The sequence below is a fragment of the Centropristis striata genome, chromosome 2 (genome assembly GCF_030273125.1).
Source record: "Centropristis striata isolate RG_2023a ecotype Rhode Island chromosome 2, C.striata_1.0, whole genome shotgun sequence".
NCBI lineage: Eukaryota > Metazoa > Chordata > Actinopteri > Perciformes > Serranidae > Centropristis > Centropristis striata.
In genome coordinates, this window is record NC_081518.1 from 18,299,934 (window position 1) to 18,316,477 (window position 16,544).

The 16,544-nt window shown below is 40.1% G+C and overlaps 1 protein-coding gene across 1 annotated transcript; it reads right to left on the reverse strand.

Annotated features, from left to right (window-relative positions):
• Window positions 1–1,200: 1,200 nt before the first annotated feature.
• LOC131990568 (XK-related protein 5-like) lies at window positions 1,201–15,498 on the reverse strand. The gene is made up of 13 exons (XM_059355653.1): window positions 15,359–15,498; window positions 13,511–13,600; window positions 12,758–12,863; window positions 11,707–11,873; window positions 11,010–11,143; window positions 10,805–10,883; window positions 9,547–9,716; window positions 8,056–8,167; window positions 6,781–6,948; window positions 6,011–6,201; window positions 5,770–5,844; window positions 5,438–5,618; window positions 1,201–2,130 (listed from the first exon to the last, which is right to left on the reverse strand). The coding sequence occupies exons 1-13, from the start codon at window positions 15,465–15,467 to the stop codon at window positions 1,472–1,474; spliced, it is 2,241 nt and encodes a 746-aa protein (XP_059211636.1). The 5' UTR covers window positions 15,468–15,498; the 3' UTR covers window positions 1,201–1,471.
• Window positions 15,499–16,544: the final 1,046 nt, after the last annotated feature.

The window sequence follows — 16,544 nt, forward strand, 5'->3', positions numbered from 1 at the left end:
AATATATTCACATAAATGTACAGATATGGGCATTGGTAAAAGTGTACTACAATAAAATATTCGAAGAAAAAAAAAGTTCTGGAGGAATCAGAAATTGGTTTTACATTAAAATGAGCTAATATAACAAGCTGAATGGGAAGTCACTGATCTGACAGCAATGTAAGCTAGCTGCTAGCTAGTACATTACATCAAACATAGCCAGTTATTGACAATGACTTGTTGTAGGCCAGGTCAGATGTTTGGGAGAACTTTGGTGTGATCAGAGACTGAAAGAAAAGGCTTTGCTGCTTGTAAAAAGTGCCAAAATGTTTTTGCTTGACACAAGCTTGACACAGAGTTGCAGAGGAAACACATGCATAGCAGCAGGAGCACAGGTAGTAAAAATAAAGCAATTTAAAGTGAGGGACTGTGTCTTATATCATGTGTCGGGTTGCAGGACTTATATTTGGATTGGACTTGGAGATAATTGCAGGTAATAGATCCATTTTGGTACAGGTTCGTTTGTGCAGGTTTGCAAAGCTGGACCTGTGCAGGACTCTGAATTAGCCAATGTCCCTGCAGTTGTTGTCAAAGTGTGCTACCTATGCATCCTATTTATTCTGCAAATTCAATCTTTGTATTTATATGTCAAGGAAAAACATAAATGATGATATTATATTGTATATTGTACAACCTGATAATGTAATGAATTCCTGATAATGTAATAACCCCGATAATATAATATAAATCTGCACTTGAGTCCATTGAAAATGTAATAAAACCTGATAATGTAATAACTTCCCGATAATGTAATAAAGTGCATTTCCCAATAATGTAATACACTTTTTGTTTTACCAATAATGTAATAAAGTATAACATTAATGGGAGGTTATTACATTATCAGGTTAGCCTTAATTTCTCAAGTCCTGATAATGTAATAATTCCCCAATATTGTAATAATTTAACAGCAGACCACCCATTACTTGGTTTCAAGTGGTGATACTGTGTAGGCAACTCTAGCTCAAGAGCTCTAGCGCCACCAACAGGTCAAAGTTGAATGTTTATTAACTTTTGACCCGTTCATCCGTTTTTCACAAACGAGGTATCCATGACACACGAATGCATTCAACAGCTTCTTGACATCTAAAGGTGCTCGGTGTTATACTTTATTACATTATTGGTAAAAAGTGTATTACATTATTGGGAAATGCACTTTATTACATTATCGGGAAGTTATTACATTATCAGGTTTTATTACATTTTCAATGGACTCAAGTGCAGATTTTTAGAACATTATTGGGGTTATTACATTATCGGGAATTTATTATATTATCAGGTTCTACATATATCCCCCCATGACTGAGCTAAAAGGCCCTGCACCAAGCATTCCCCAGGTTAGATAATGTATGAATTCATGTATACCCTTAACTGCTAAATTAAAAAATACATCACTGCCCACCCAGTTGTTCTTCCCCTTCACCCCCCATCCTCCTTACACCATTCTCTCTCTACTGTCCACAAACTGGACCAGCTGTTTGCGAGCGTGGGAGAGTGGAGTGAGTGGAACGATTGGAGTACCGGGTGTTGTAGCACCAGGAGTCGAAGCTGCAGGAGTTGAAGCACCAGGAGTCGAAGCACCAGGAGTCGAAGCTGCAGGTGTAGAAGCTGAAGGAGTTGACGCACCAGGGGTTCCACCTGGGGTGGGGCCTGGCGTTGTACCAGGAGTGGCAGGGATGATAACAACAGGGGAAGGACCAGGACTTTCGGCCCCAGCTCGAGGCTCGAGGCGTGGGGTGGATGTAATAAAACGAGCCTCCCTGATCCGGTAGGGACTTCTGTAGGTGGAGATGGGCGACAACTCGGAGCCCCAGCCAAGATAGCTCCCACTGGAGGGAGACTGTGCATCTGCACTGAAGTACAGTGTGGTGCTGGATTCTCCGGGGAGCGCTGGTTTTTTCTCCGGGGAACCGATCAGGAGAGGGGAACGTCGCTCAGGTGACCAGCCGGGAGTCTTGATGTCCAGGGAACCTACGGAGGACGAGGCTTCGGTCAGGGATGCGGCGTTGCTGTCGATGTGGCGGAGGCTGCCTGGTTGCCGTGGAGATGAAGGTGTTGGTGAGCCGTAGGCAGCACTCTGAAAGTCCTCTTCTCCTTTGAAAATGAAAACACATTAAAGCGTGTTTAATACAGATCTACAGGTAATACCATACTAGGGATTTATATTATAACATTCCAATTTAAAAAGGACAAATTATTTGTTTGAATGCTTACAAAAAGTCTAAACTCAGTTTGCTTTAGCAAGGAGTGAATCAATTAACATCCATGCCACTCTTAAGTATAAACATTTCAAAGTTAAGATTAAAAGATTTGGTAAAGTAGCAACGGTATGTTCAGACTGTGAGTGCACTCAGTGACCAGAGAGTGCATAGTTGTATATGTGCTACTGTGTAAACACCTTTGTGCAACAGCGGCACATTTCACATTTACATTGCATGTGAACAAATACCTCAAATGACCACACTTAAAGCAGCTATGATGAATATCTTTATATCTACAACAGATCATGACGACTCGTCTGCAGTTCCTTTCAGCTCTACTGAGTTCTCTCAGTGTCTGGCCAACAACTTCTCCCCCATTGTCTGTTAATCCATTGATTGTGCAAATGTGTATTTCTATGCTGACGACACAGTTATTTACTGCTATGGATCAACTCTTGTTCAGGTTGTGGAATCTTTGCAGAAAGCTTTTGTAGCTGTACACTCATTAATTCGCTTGAAACTGGTTCTCAATGCCGATAAAACAAAGCTTATGTTATTTTCTAACAGTAAAAAAATTGCCTCAAATGGTTCCCCCAGTGTCCACTCTTGGGGGCAGCGAAATAGAGGTGGTTCATATCTATAAATACTTAGGAGTCTTAATTGATGACTCACTCACCTTCAAGCCACACATAGAAAATCTTGTGAAGAAGCTGAGGCTAAAATTGAGTTTTTATTTTCGAAATAAGTTGTGTTTTTCTTTTAATGTAAAAAAACGTCTTGTCACTGCAACATTTTTACCTGTGTTGGATTACGGAACTCTTTTGTACATGAATGCTGCTGCTCAATGTCTTAGAATGATTGATACTGTTTATCATGCTTCTTTGAGCTTCATTACTAACTGTAAGATGTCCACTCACCATTGTGAATGATACTCTGGGGTAGGATGGCCTGCTCTGGCCACTCCAAGGGCTAGTCATTGGTATACTTTCATTTATAAGGCAATATTGGGACTGCTGCCTTCATACATTTGCACCTTAATTACTGTGAGAAATGCTGGATCTTATTCTCTTCGTTCACAAGATCAATTGTTGCTTTCTGTCCCTTCTGCTCGTGCAGAGTTGGGCAAAAGGGCATTTGTTTACTCTGCACCTAATGCTGGAATATGCTACAGAAAGACTGGAAACTAACTGACTTCGTTTCTTTGAGCACTTTTAAATCCAAACTAAGAGTTATTGACGCCAATTCCACAACATGCACTTGTTTCTCATGACGTGTTTGAGGTCTGTATCTTATGTAAATATGTAACTGTATTCTGTGTTTGCTGCCTCTTGGCCAGGGCCCCCTTGAAAAAGAGGTTCTTAATCTCAATGGGATATTCCCTGGTTAAATAAAGGTTAAATAATGTATTTATTTTTTTCAAGATAGCATTAGCGCATAGCAATAATTGTTATGATAATAAAGATACAGATTACAAAATAAATGTATATAGAGACTGAGTCTGCAGTTATTTCTCATGATTTGTGAAAATCAGTATAGCATTAATACATGATGGTTTTGTGAGTGTACAAAGGCAGGGGCGTCTAATTTAAATCCCAAACTTCTCCTTCGCCCATTTTCTCTCTGCTCTCAAAGGTGCCTTTCTTGCTGTAACATAACACCAAGGGCTGAGGGGAAGTGAATGAAGGGAGCTGTAACTATGAATAAAACACAGTGTCTATTAGTGATGGGAATCATTTGGCTCAGCTCTCCAAGAACAGCTAAAAATTTTGACTTGGGATTTGTATTTGAACACATACATTGCTTACATTTTAATAAATTGCTGTAGCCAATTGCATTTACAGTTGTAAAATCCCTTGTAACTCTATAACTTGCTTGAAGAACCACTCTGCTACACAAAGCAGATATAAAATGCCTATAATTAATAAAAGACAGCTGTCGACATTTTAATGGCAGGAGCAACAGGTGGAGTAGTAGGAGAATCAGCATGCTAGCCTGCCTGTTTTCTTCCAACTGAACTGTTGGATGTACAGTTCTCCAATGTCTGTGTAAGTTATTAGTGGACCCTGTTCGAAAGGAGAGCTTCACTTCACAAATCCTACACTGTGCTTTCATGTTGTCACAAGTGTCAAAATGCTACTTCTTTTTAGACTTTCACTAAACTACATTCCTCTCTGGCCTTCACTCCTCTCTCTCCTCTCTGCTTGTCTCCTCCTCCCAAAAAAAAAGAAAGAAGAAGAACGGCTCACTGAAGGACGTGAGCTGGCTCCCATCGTTCACTTTAAAGAGTTCGCGACCGACACATCACTAGTGTCTATGTTCTCTCCCTAATAGATAAAAGTGTGAGATTGGGATAAGGTTATTATTAGGGCCGAGACTCGTTTAAAAAAATTAATCTAATTAATTAGAGGCTTTGTAATTAATTAATCGAAATTAATCGCATTTTAATCGCATATAAATATTTGACCTGAGAACAGTGAGAAGTAATTTTTTTCACATGGATTTTTAGTATACCATTGAATAATGACTGAATACATAAGCTTAAGCAACAAAAATATGGTTTATTTTTGTTCAAGTCCAACAGACCAGTGCAATTTTTGCCATAAGTGTAGCAATAGCATATTTAGAAATATAGTACATTTCAGAAATTCAGGTAGCCTATAGGTAGGTAGACCTTCTGTAAACTATAATACTTTGGTTTTTTAAGTAAAACACGATCCACGCTAGCTACCACACTAGCCGCTAGCTGCTATATGTTTTGCATTGAGATGATACTTGAGGCTCGATGTGCTGCGGTGATATGTGAATTCCTTGTTGCATAGCAACACAATCATGCTCTTATCGACGCTTCCATTCGTTGATTTTTTGTAACAAAATGTCCCATCATCCACGGGGCCAACCAAAGCGTCTCATCAGCTTCTTCCTTCATGTTCACTGTGGTTTGTTGTTGTCTGAACTCATGAACGCTAGTTGGTGCTCCAGTATAATCGGTCCGCCTGAAACTCATCCAGTGAGAAACGTTCCGCGGTGCAAAAATAAGTGCGATTAAAATGGGTCAATTTTTTTTACACGTTAATTAAGATTTATTAATTACACAAAAATGAACGCGTTAAAGTCCCGGCCCTAGTTATTATACTATTTGCTGCTCTGTGTGTCTTTGTGCTTGTGCTCCAGCAGGGTTCAGTGATTATTTGACATCCAACCTTTCTCTGATGGTGCAGCGCTGGACTCGTCTTCAGCACTCTCCTCCATAATGACCTCCTGGACCGGGATGATCTCTGGAAAGGTTCTCATATCCTGGATAGTTGTGGGTGGAGCTCTTCTCACTGGCCGGGCTATTACAGTGGAGGGAACTGGCTTTGGTGGCTGGACCACCTCTTGCACCTGGGGACAAGACAGACAGCTGAGCCTCAGACTGCAGACGGACAAACTGAAAGGATTAGTTGAACCAGAATCTCTGAGTCACTGTGTGTCATTTTAAGTGAAGATAAGGGGGGCAGATGAAACAAAGATCTTGCTGTGGAGCCTGGCTCACCTGTGGTGGAGCTGGTTGAGGGGCTGGATGTGGAAGTTGTGTGATCTGAGGAACATGTGGCTGAACAAGTGGAACCTGGCAAATCACAGAAGAAAAAAAAATTAGACACCCTTTTATGTAATAATAAAATATATCACACATGCTGCATCCATGAAGTACAGATTTAGGAAGCTGACATTCAATATCTCTGCTGAAATTCACACTTGTTTAGTAGATCAGAAAGTCTCAAACCAATACGCACACGAGGGACTCGATGTTCATCAGGGGAGTGCAGCTCTTCAGACAGACCCATCAGTCCGGCTAGTCCCCCCTCGCCATACGACGACCAGATTTTAGTGACATCCCCTGTCTTCATCGCCAAGCGAATCAGCAGCCAGTGATGATGTTTCCAGCCTTCCCATTGGATAGGAAGATCCATGAGGGTCCCACCTCCTGATTAGATTAACAACCATAGTCATTATGACCAAGGTTCATACACTTTTTGAGTGGTCAAATTCAAGCACTTTTCAAGGCTTTTCAAGGTCCATTTACAAGCTTTTCCAGGACCTTTCAACGGTTGTAAGTTGCATGTTTTAGATGAGTACTTACATACTAAAAGGGTAATTTCACTCAACCATACCAACAGTGATGGTTTTACATTTTTAACAACCAAAAGTACAGTTTGCTAATCTCAATATTCAATTTAGTATTTTTTCATTGAACATGTGATTATCTATAGTCAGATTGCAAGAGAAATACTGTAAGAATTTCAAGCATTTCCAAGCACTTTGTCCAAAACCCAAGTACTTTTCAAACCTTGAAAATACAACATTAAAATTTAAGCATTTTCAAGGATTTCAAGCACCCTTATGAACCCTGTATGACAGACAGACAGACAGACAGACAGACAGACAGACAGACAGACAGATAGATAGACAGACAGACAGACAGACAGACAGACAGACAGACACACAGACAGACAGACAGATAGATAGATAGATAGATAGATAGATAGATAGATCTCTAACAGACCAGACAATGTTGCATGGCGATGGAAAGTGGGTGTGACTTTCTCCTCCAGGGACAGTGTAGATCCACGCTCAGTGCAGGCTCCTCCTATCCCCCTGTGGCGAATACTCTGGAAAATCTCAAAGGACTTTGGATGGAGGAATCGATAGTACAGCACCAACGCTATCACTCCTGGAGAGAGAGGGGAACAAGTCAATAGAAACAGATAGTGAAACAGAGAATGTATTTGCACACGTATATAAACATACATATATTATACATATACATAACGCCATGCAGAACACAATAGCTTGTTTGCATCATATGACTATTATGGCACACAAAATTCAGACGGAGAGCAGGAAGTGATAAAGTCATATATAGAGTGAATTAGAAATACAAGAACGGGACTATATCACAGGGTTGGTTGATCCTGCTCAACATCGCAAAATGGATGTAATCTATATAAAAAGAAGAAAAAATATTTTTGACAACTTGGACAACTTGACCAACTTGCCTGGTGTGGAGGCATTTTTCAATACAAAATCTTTCAGAGCTCCGACTACATGTTGAGCCAGTTAAAAGCCTGCAAGGGTGCTATGTTGTGTGTAGTTGGGTCTACGATCTGTGAACCATCCTCCAACTGGAAAGTGCTTTGCATTTAACATAAAAAGATGTACGTTTGTACAGACATGCTCTCCAGAGGAGGAATCCTACTAACTTTGATCACCTGACTTTTTCTGTAGCGCTACAAAAAGTTGACATTTTCAGTTATCCAGTTTAATATATCTCAACATCTACCTGATGGATTCCTTCAAAATTCTGTAAAGAGATTTGTGGTTCCCAGATATTGTATCCATAAAAAATGGTGATTGTCTGACTTGTAGCGCCACAAGGAGGTTGACTTTGGTGGTTTGGAGTGAAATATCAGGACAACTCCTGAATGTAACGTCATGACATTTGGTGCAGACAGATACGTTCCCCCTGGCATGAACTGTGATAAGTTTGGTGAATTCTTAACTTTTATCTAGCACATCCATCTGGTGAATATTTAATAGGTTCAATACTTTGGTTTATGTCCAAATAACGCAAAACCAATAACATTTGCTTTTTGTTCAGTACTAAAAGCAATAGTTAGCTTGCTAAACTAATTATGTGAACATACTTGCTGAACTTCAGCAGATTGACATTATCAGTTAGCATGCCCACATTAGCATTTATTTCAAAGCACAGCTGTGCTGAAGTGCGGTTTCACAGAGCCACTAGCATGTTTTTATACAGTGTAGCTGTGAGTCTCACCAATGAGGAAGCTGCAGAAGATTGCAGCTGGGATTCCCACAGTGTCCCAGGACACCATGGTAAACAACCATGACGAGGCCAGAAGAAGAAAAGCGTTCTCTATGAACATGGCCTGAAGAAGAATGAACAGAAAGGGATGATTAGATACAACTTTGGTCCTCAATTTTTGACGCATTTTCTTATATCTGCAGCAAAAAGATAGGCCCTGCACCTGAAATTGCATTGTTTGGTGTGGACCCTGCTGAGGTCGCAATATCTGGGGCACAGTCGGATGCCATCGCCTTTTCATCCCTACTAGCCAGGTGCCTTATTTTGTATAATTGGAAATCGGTTAGGCCTCCCACGCACAGGCGCTGGGTTGGGGATGTAATGGTGCATTTGAAACTTGAGAAGTTGAAACACTCAATCAGGGGATCAACCTAGAGGTTTTACAATGTTTGGCAGCCATTTTTGAACTACTACAATTTGGAATTCCCGGCTAGGGACACTGAGACTACTACTTAATTGACTCACAATCTCTGTAATGGGTTAGAATTTGTACGCTTTATTTTTTATTATTGTTGCTTTTAATATTATTATTATTATCATCATTACTATACATTTTCTGTTTTATACATATATATTTATGTTATTGTTGTGGCTTTATTTTCCATATATTTTGTGACTGCTGTTTGCGGTCTTGTTGATTGTGTTGTATGTGTTTTCAGCATAAAAAGCCAATAAAAATATTTGAATAATAAGAAAGGGATGATTAGTTTTTTAACATTTTAAATACATTTTTGTATCACATTTAACTTTTAAATGCAAGTAGCCCTTACATGCACTTTACATGTTTTCACTATCTCATACATAACTCATGTCTGTATTGTGATTCATGTTTTTTTAATATTTACACTTTCCCCAATAGAATTCCTCTATAGAAGACGAACGCACCATGAAAATATTACCTTGACTCTGCAACTTTCTCCTCTGGTTGATCCCGAATGATCTTATAAACACCATTGTTTTTGTGGACTTTATTCAGCATCTCCTATATGTGTTCTGGACCAGATGTCAATCAAACATCGGACTGGTGAAGTCCAAGTCAGTCCTCTCTGCATCATGTTGCATCTCATAAAATGCCCATGTAGCTAGCCCACAACCTGCTGTGTTTTGGTTAATTTCCTATAACTGGGTCGGATCACGTTCACAGTGCAATCGAACCACACTAGGCTTTGTAGGACTTGCGAGAGACCTCCTCTTGCATGTGGTCTCAGACGGGTTGTTTTGGTCTGCACCAGATTACGATTGGAGCACAACCAAACAAACCGTAACAACGATTTTGACCACACCAGAGTTTGATTGAAACTGACTAAACTTTGGGTTGTAAAAGCACCCTTAAGAGTCTCAAATGTTGTGTATTGTGTGTGTTACTGTTTTGTCAATGGCCCTACCCGAAAAGGAAGTTATGTCTACCTAACAGGCATCAATTGACCACAAACACACACGTACCAGATAGAACCCAGCCATGCGGTATCTGGATTGACCATACTTCACATTGAGAAACAAGAAGATGTGAATAGCTCCAAGAACCAGGTTGAAGATTCTCCATCGACTAGTTGAACGTATGATGTCGGTCTGCTGGGACACCATCCAGAAAGTTGCACCCAGCCAGTGCACACCTGAGACACACACACAACCATTTACATTTTCAACTTTTAGTACCTAAACACTAGCCTGGCTAACGGCAGACTAATCACAAATGAGATTAGTCTGGAAACCAGCCATTCATTTCTCCGTAGAGGAGGCGTGGTTTACGATCCTCCAGAGCCGTTTATTGGGCGCTACGAATGTCTATCAAAATCGTCTATACGTAGCTCTCAGCAAATCGTATCAGTTATACCAGATGACATATGTAGAACGACAGAAATTGATGTTTACATAGCCAAACTAGCCCATCTCTACTTTGAGACTAAAATGCTCAGTTGTGCTTCTGCAACGTTTTTCTGCAGCATGTTCTGACTCTGGCTGCTCACAGTCTACCGGCAGTGTTGGTGTGTCTGTGTGTATGTGTGTGTGTGTGTGTATGTCTTTGCCAGTTCTCCTTTCTGCAAGATTATTTATTTTTACGCCTTATTCCCCCTCATGTCATTCAGCCACACACATCCACTGATTTTATGGCCAATAGACGAGCTGCTGTGGGTCTCTGGGCAGCTCCGCTGTCCCCCGGCTCGTAGCGAGATCACCGGCGTTACAGCAGCAAATGGTAACGGGGCTTGTTGGTAGATTAGGCTTTGGCCAAATCCTGTCGGAAGCAAGGCTAAAACATCCTTTTTCGCGGTGAAACAAGAGTGTAAAGTTAATTGTTGTTCTTCTTTTAAAATCAACTTTCGCTCTAAACTATTTAATACGCCGTCTACAGCTAGATCTAAAGAGAGTTTCGCGTCTGCTGCAGCCATGTTGGATCCGTAAGAAAACTACAAAACTACAAGCTTCCATCTGTCGAATAGTATGCGTCATCGCCTTGCCGTCTCTCCCCGTTCTGTGATTGGATCCCTAAAACAGGGCTAAGAAACGGCCGTAGTTGCCAGACCCTATCGCAGTTCGAAATGAAATCGAGCGCGCAAGACAGTATAGGTATACCCAGGCTAGCTAAACACACTAATTTAGACAACCTGAGTACAGGAGATAAGAGGGTGTTCTCACCTTCGCCCTTTGTCAAGTCAAAAAAGTATGAGCATAGAGATGAAACCTTGGCATCCAGACTTACCAATGACTCCCAGGACCCATTGCTTGAAGATACGTGTGAAGAGCATGAGAATGGCAAACCGAGATCCCAACATACTGACCTGCAGACAGAGACACATAAACAAAGCCAAACACAGGTAAATAAATATACCGCTCATTCAATCTAGACTGTGATATTAAGGGTGTATGTTAGGCATATTGGCTGAAGATTGTGTATATATGCCCACCCTCCACAGAAGTCGACAGAGAATGGCAGCAGGCGTCATTTGTAGGTGTCCTGGTCTGATGAGAGAGCAGGCTCTGGCGTAGAGGACCAAGGCCCAGGCCAGAGATAACAAACACACCACAAAACATGCTAAGGCTGAAAGTAGAGGGAGGAGGAAGTAGGCAGAGAAGAGACATATTATAATGCTATATGCATATTGTATATCAGATATGAGTCTTCTGCACATGCACACTCTAAATAGTGGATAAATTGGTTTGATTTAAGGGATAGCTCAGCTGTTTAACAGTGGGGTTGTATAAGGTACCCATACTCCCTTATGTGAGAAAAAGTTAACACTATATTCATAATATTTTCACTACTTTACTTTGCGGTCAGACAGCCCTGTTTAAGTTTACACAGGAGGAACTGAAGCTGTTATTGAAGCCCTCTTTAAAGTTACCAGACTCCATTGACAAAAACAGTAATTTTACCTCACAGAAAATGGAAGTTGCTGGTCTGCTACTGCCTTGATTGGTTAGTTTGTTTGGGTTTGAAGGGTTAGTTCAGGTTCACCAAATGTCACAATAACACAAACAGACTGATCAAGCAATAGTAGATTGGCAACTCCTGTTTTCTGCAATGCAAAATGACTGTTTTTGTCGAAGTCCTTCTCAACCTTGCACACATGTTTCCACATTTGGTATTCAGTTTCTTTGTACCTGGAGATTTGATTCCTATGTCAGTGCAGATGAGCACATAGGTCTGCAGCAGTGTCTGAGGGAGGGTGACTACCAAGGCCTCAAACAGACGTAAGGCAGATACATCAGCCTGCTGCATGATCTCACCATACACATCCTCGTCAGACAGACACATGCACCCCCACAGCCTGCAGAGGCCAGCGATAGGTCAAAGGGAAGAAAAGTGGGAGATGGAGAAATAGAGGCCACAATATGCACATCACTATAAATATTTATATACCGGTATATATATATACACACTACAGACCAAAAGTTTGGAAGCAAGATCAAATTTGTACAAAAAAGATCAGTTTCATTGCTATACTTTGCAACAAAATAAACATGATTATTATAAAAGAGTCACTTATTAGAACACATTTTTACTATAATTATGAGGTCTTTGGGTTTTTATTGCTTAGACTTTCTGTTTCCTTCTTTCCTTAATGTATGAATCTGTACTCTTGTTTCTTTCCTCTGCTGCTTTAATTTTATTTCTGTGGTAGTTTGTCAGAGATATGAACACAGTTGAGATTTATTGGGATTTTTGTATCCAAACTCTCAAAAGCCAAAGAGCTGAAGCGAATAATGCAAGCTGTGATTTGTTTTCTACTTTTGCACTGAAGTTGTGACTCTTCCAAATCTTCTCAACCCTAAAACTAAGCCCTTCTTTTCTTTAGTTAACATTTATTCAGCAAAGGTCTGGTAACATCAATGCATACCTAAAGGCCAATTGAGGAAAATGGTTCAATTCAATAAAGGTAAAGTCTGATCATGCAGTAAACACATCCAGAAACCCAAAGAATCCAAACTGTTTTTAAGAAAACCATTGTGAACAGAACATTTAAGTTGCTTCCAAACTTTTGGCCTGTAGTGTATATATATATAATCATAATCATCATCAAAACATCAAACATAAACAAATGTTCAGTTGTCTGACTTTTACTGTTAACTGTCCTTGTTTAACAAGTTTTCAAGTTAGCACTAGCATTGTTATACATCCAGTCACTAATAAAGATGCACAAGGTTGGCTCACCTTTTGAAGATACCCAGGTGCAGTATGTGTGTCCAGGTGAGAGACTTCCTGCGGATGCGTCCATCTGACAGGTACCAGAGATAACTGAGCCACTGAGGGCCCCAACCTGGGAAACATAAAGTTACAAAATATAATAAAGGAAGTAAATATTATCTATCTATCTATCTAGCTAGCTATCTATCTATCTATCTATCTATCTATCTATCTATCTATCTATCTATCTACCTACCTACCTACCTACCTACCTACTTCCTACCTCCTACCTACCTACCTATCTATCTATCTATCTATCTATCTATCTATCTATCTATCTATCTATCTATCTATCTATCTATCCAAACGAATGATCTTTAATTTGTGATCAATAAAATCTGATCATATGATCTAAGTGTGGTACATTCAAAAAATTATGGCAGTTATACCATACTTGATACTACGTGACCTACCTTTTTTTTCTTCTAATAATTAGAAAAAGTGAATGACAGGGTCAAAAACACAATGATCTGTCAGTCATTACAAATCCAGTCCAACAGTGTTGAAAAAAATGTTAAATTAACAAGGAAATCAAATTGTGGATTTGGAGAGTCATGACCCTAGCTCCATCTATTGTTCATGATTAACCACTCTAAAATACTTTTAAGAATAATCAATTCTCATTATTCTATCCCTCTCTGTAATTGAATACCCCTACTTAAATATTTCTGTTGAACTTAGATTGATATGCTGTTGTTGTTGTTGTTGTTGTTGTCTCACCTGGCAGCAAGAACAGTGCAGTGAAGCCAGCGAGATGGGCATAGCAGTAGTTGTGACCAATCCACAGATAGTACACAAAGCAGTATATCACTGGGGAAAGAGCAGAAACACACACATTTACAATATATATTGCTACAGTACAAAATAAAGAACTCACATCAATGGTTAATGAACATAATGAGTCTTGTTTGTGATCCGGATGTGAGCTGTTGCTGTCAGTTCAGTCTGCAGCTGCTTTAGAGAATTGTAATATGATTTCAATCCTAAAAAAATATACAGGTAAATCACATTGTGCATGTTTGTACAAACCTCGCCTTTACACAGAAAAGCAGGACCATAAAAATGGTTTCACTTCATAACTCACATTCACACAGCATCTGTATGAAAATAGCTGTCTCTTAATATTGTAACGCAAGTGTATATAAAAGACTAACAGTAGTGTGTGTGATGCTGCTTATGTTGCAGTGTTTACAACAGGGCAACTAACACTTGTGAGTGTCCACTAGGGTTGTCAAAAGTATCGATACTCAAAAAAGTATCGATACTAAAACATCGTATCCGGATACAATACTCATTTTCAAAAGTATCGATACCCAGCCAAGGAATGAACACTTAAGTTAAGTTATTGTAATTTTTTTATCAATCTTGCCTAATATTGCGCACAACATACAACCTCAAATTATTGTTCTAATTGTTATCGTTTATTGTATTTCATTTATTTTTTGCACTACCTCAGACCTGAAGCTTATTTCATATTATTATTATTTAATTAATATTTAACCTGTGGTTCTGTTAATTTTTACATGTTGCATTTTTCTTGTTAATAAAAATATTTCTGTTAAATTTTGGGGTCTTTGTTTTTATCCTGGTGGTATCGAAAATGGTATCGAGTATCAAATATTTTCCTGAGTATCGGTATCGAGTTGAAAATGTTAGTATCGTGACAACCCTAGTGTCCACATATGACCTCTGTCCTGCATCCAGCTGAGGTTTATTAACAGGAGGCTGCTTCCTCTTCCCTTCTCTCCTCAGTTACACACTCCTCTCCTCCTCTCCTGGCCTGGCTGAGCTCTGCAGCTCTGCCTCCCTCCACTGATGTAATCTGAACCGTTTTATGTCTGCCAAACAGGCGGGCTGGCCTGGCAGACTAGGCCCCATCATGGGGTACGCCCATCCCCTCGTCCATTCATGCACCTCCAAAAAAAGGGCGCTGAAATATGGCTCCGCAACATGGCTCCGCTTTGTTTTGCATTCAGGAGAGATCTGTTAGAAGCTGAAATGACACAGCTGTTTGAAGAGAAACTGAGGAAATCACCGGCATGAGTCTGCAGTTTTGCTGCATACAGGATTTCATAACATGCAGCGTATAAAAATAGGAAAGAGGCGCGCTGGTGCTGACTGCAGACTCTAACTCTATTATTCATGACAACAGAGCCAGCTGCTCAAGTGGAAACTAATGTTCAACTTTGAATTTAGGATGATAGTTTTAAAAAATCAACTAAATGACATCATGTCTCATCTACAGCATGCGTGCATCTCTGATCCATCCGCAGCAGCCCTAAAAACTGTCTCACACTGCATCCTGACTGTGGCCGAAAAGGCACGCACCCACGTGCACGCGCACGCAAATAAAAGTCAAATAACATACAACAGGGATGCGCATGACACATGCCACCACATTATATCCATAACCAACCAACACAGTTAGTGATACTGAACTGTAATTATTGTCCGCAGGGCGTGTTTATGTGTGTGTGTTGTTGTGAGTGTGTACGTGTGTGTGTGTGTGTGTGTGTGTGTGTGTGTGTGTGTGTGTGCGCGCGCGCATGTGTCCCAGGTAAGACTCACGCGCCGTCCTCTCTGCAACGAGGAGAAATGCGGTAAAGGCGAAGACGCAAACTTGGCAGCACGGCATACAGGCGTCCTGATGGCCCGGAGTGGCTGAGTAGTCCCTCATGGCGGACTGAGAAGCGGACTCAGATTAACGGTGATAACAGGACGTGTGTCAGTCTGTCTCACGGTGTGGATCTGGTCCCGGTCGGGAATCAGTCCAGCTGCAGCAGCCTGCACTCGGCTCCCCGTCCCAACGTCACCGCCCGTCCCGTTAAAGCGATAGCACTGAGACGAAGATGAAATGTTACTGTTCATATACCTTCTCTAAAAATGTGTGGGATTGATATGATGGATAAAAATGCATAAACAAACGTATCAATAAAATTTTACAGAGGCAAAATAAGCTTTCCCCCAGAGGAAAGTTCTTTTGGGATTCACAGAATAGAACAGAATACCTCTTCCAACAATACCTCGGTTAAGTCATGGTCACCTAGGCCTATATGAATTTAAAAAAATGCTCTTCTTCTTTTCTCTTCTTCTCTTCTTTGCTTCTTTAACATATAGCACTCCTGTAGCGATGACAGTTGGCTCTTAAAGTTCTGTACTTACTTGATTCCTGTGGTCTATGTCTAGTACCATCAGGTTGAATGCACTTATTGTAAGTCGCTTTGGACAAAAGGGTCAGCTAAATGACATGTAATGTAATGTAAAAGAATAAACTGGCGTAGAGCATGGTTGTGTCCCTTCACATTCTGTCTCTCAAATAAGATCAAAGAGGTTCATTTTAAAATGTTGCATAATATTTACCCATGTAATAAATCAATTTCCAGGTTTGCTGATATAAGCATAATGTGCACTTTTTGTGGAGATGAACCAAAGACAACATTACATTTATTTTATGTTTGCCCATTGTCATCTATATTTTGAAGGGATATGGAAAAAGTCATACTCGATATGACTGGACAGACCATCATTTTTTAACCTAAAGATCTCAAAATTTTAATCTAATAACAACAGTATGCTTTATAACATCTTATGCTTCTGATGAGTAAGTTTCACATCCACAGGATGAAGTTTTCCAAATCCCTCCCTAACTTTAATGTTTTTACAATAGAATTAAAATTGTATATCAAAACTTTAGAGTTGATGTCAAATAACAAATGTGAAGGCATTCTCATACACTTTAAAAACTTATTTTCAG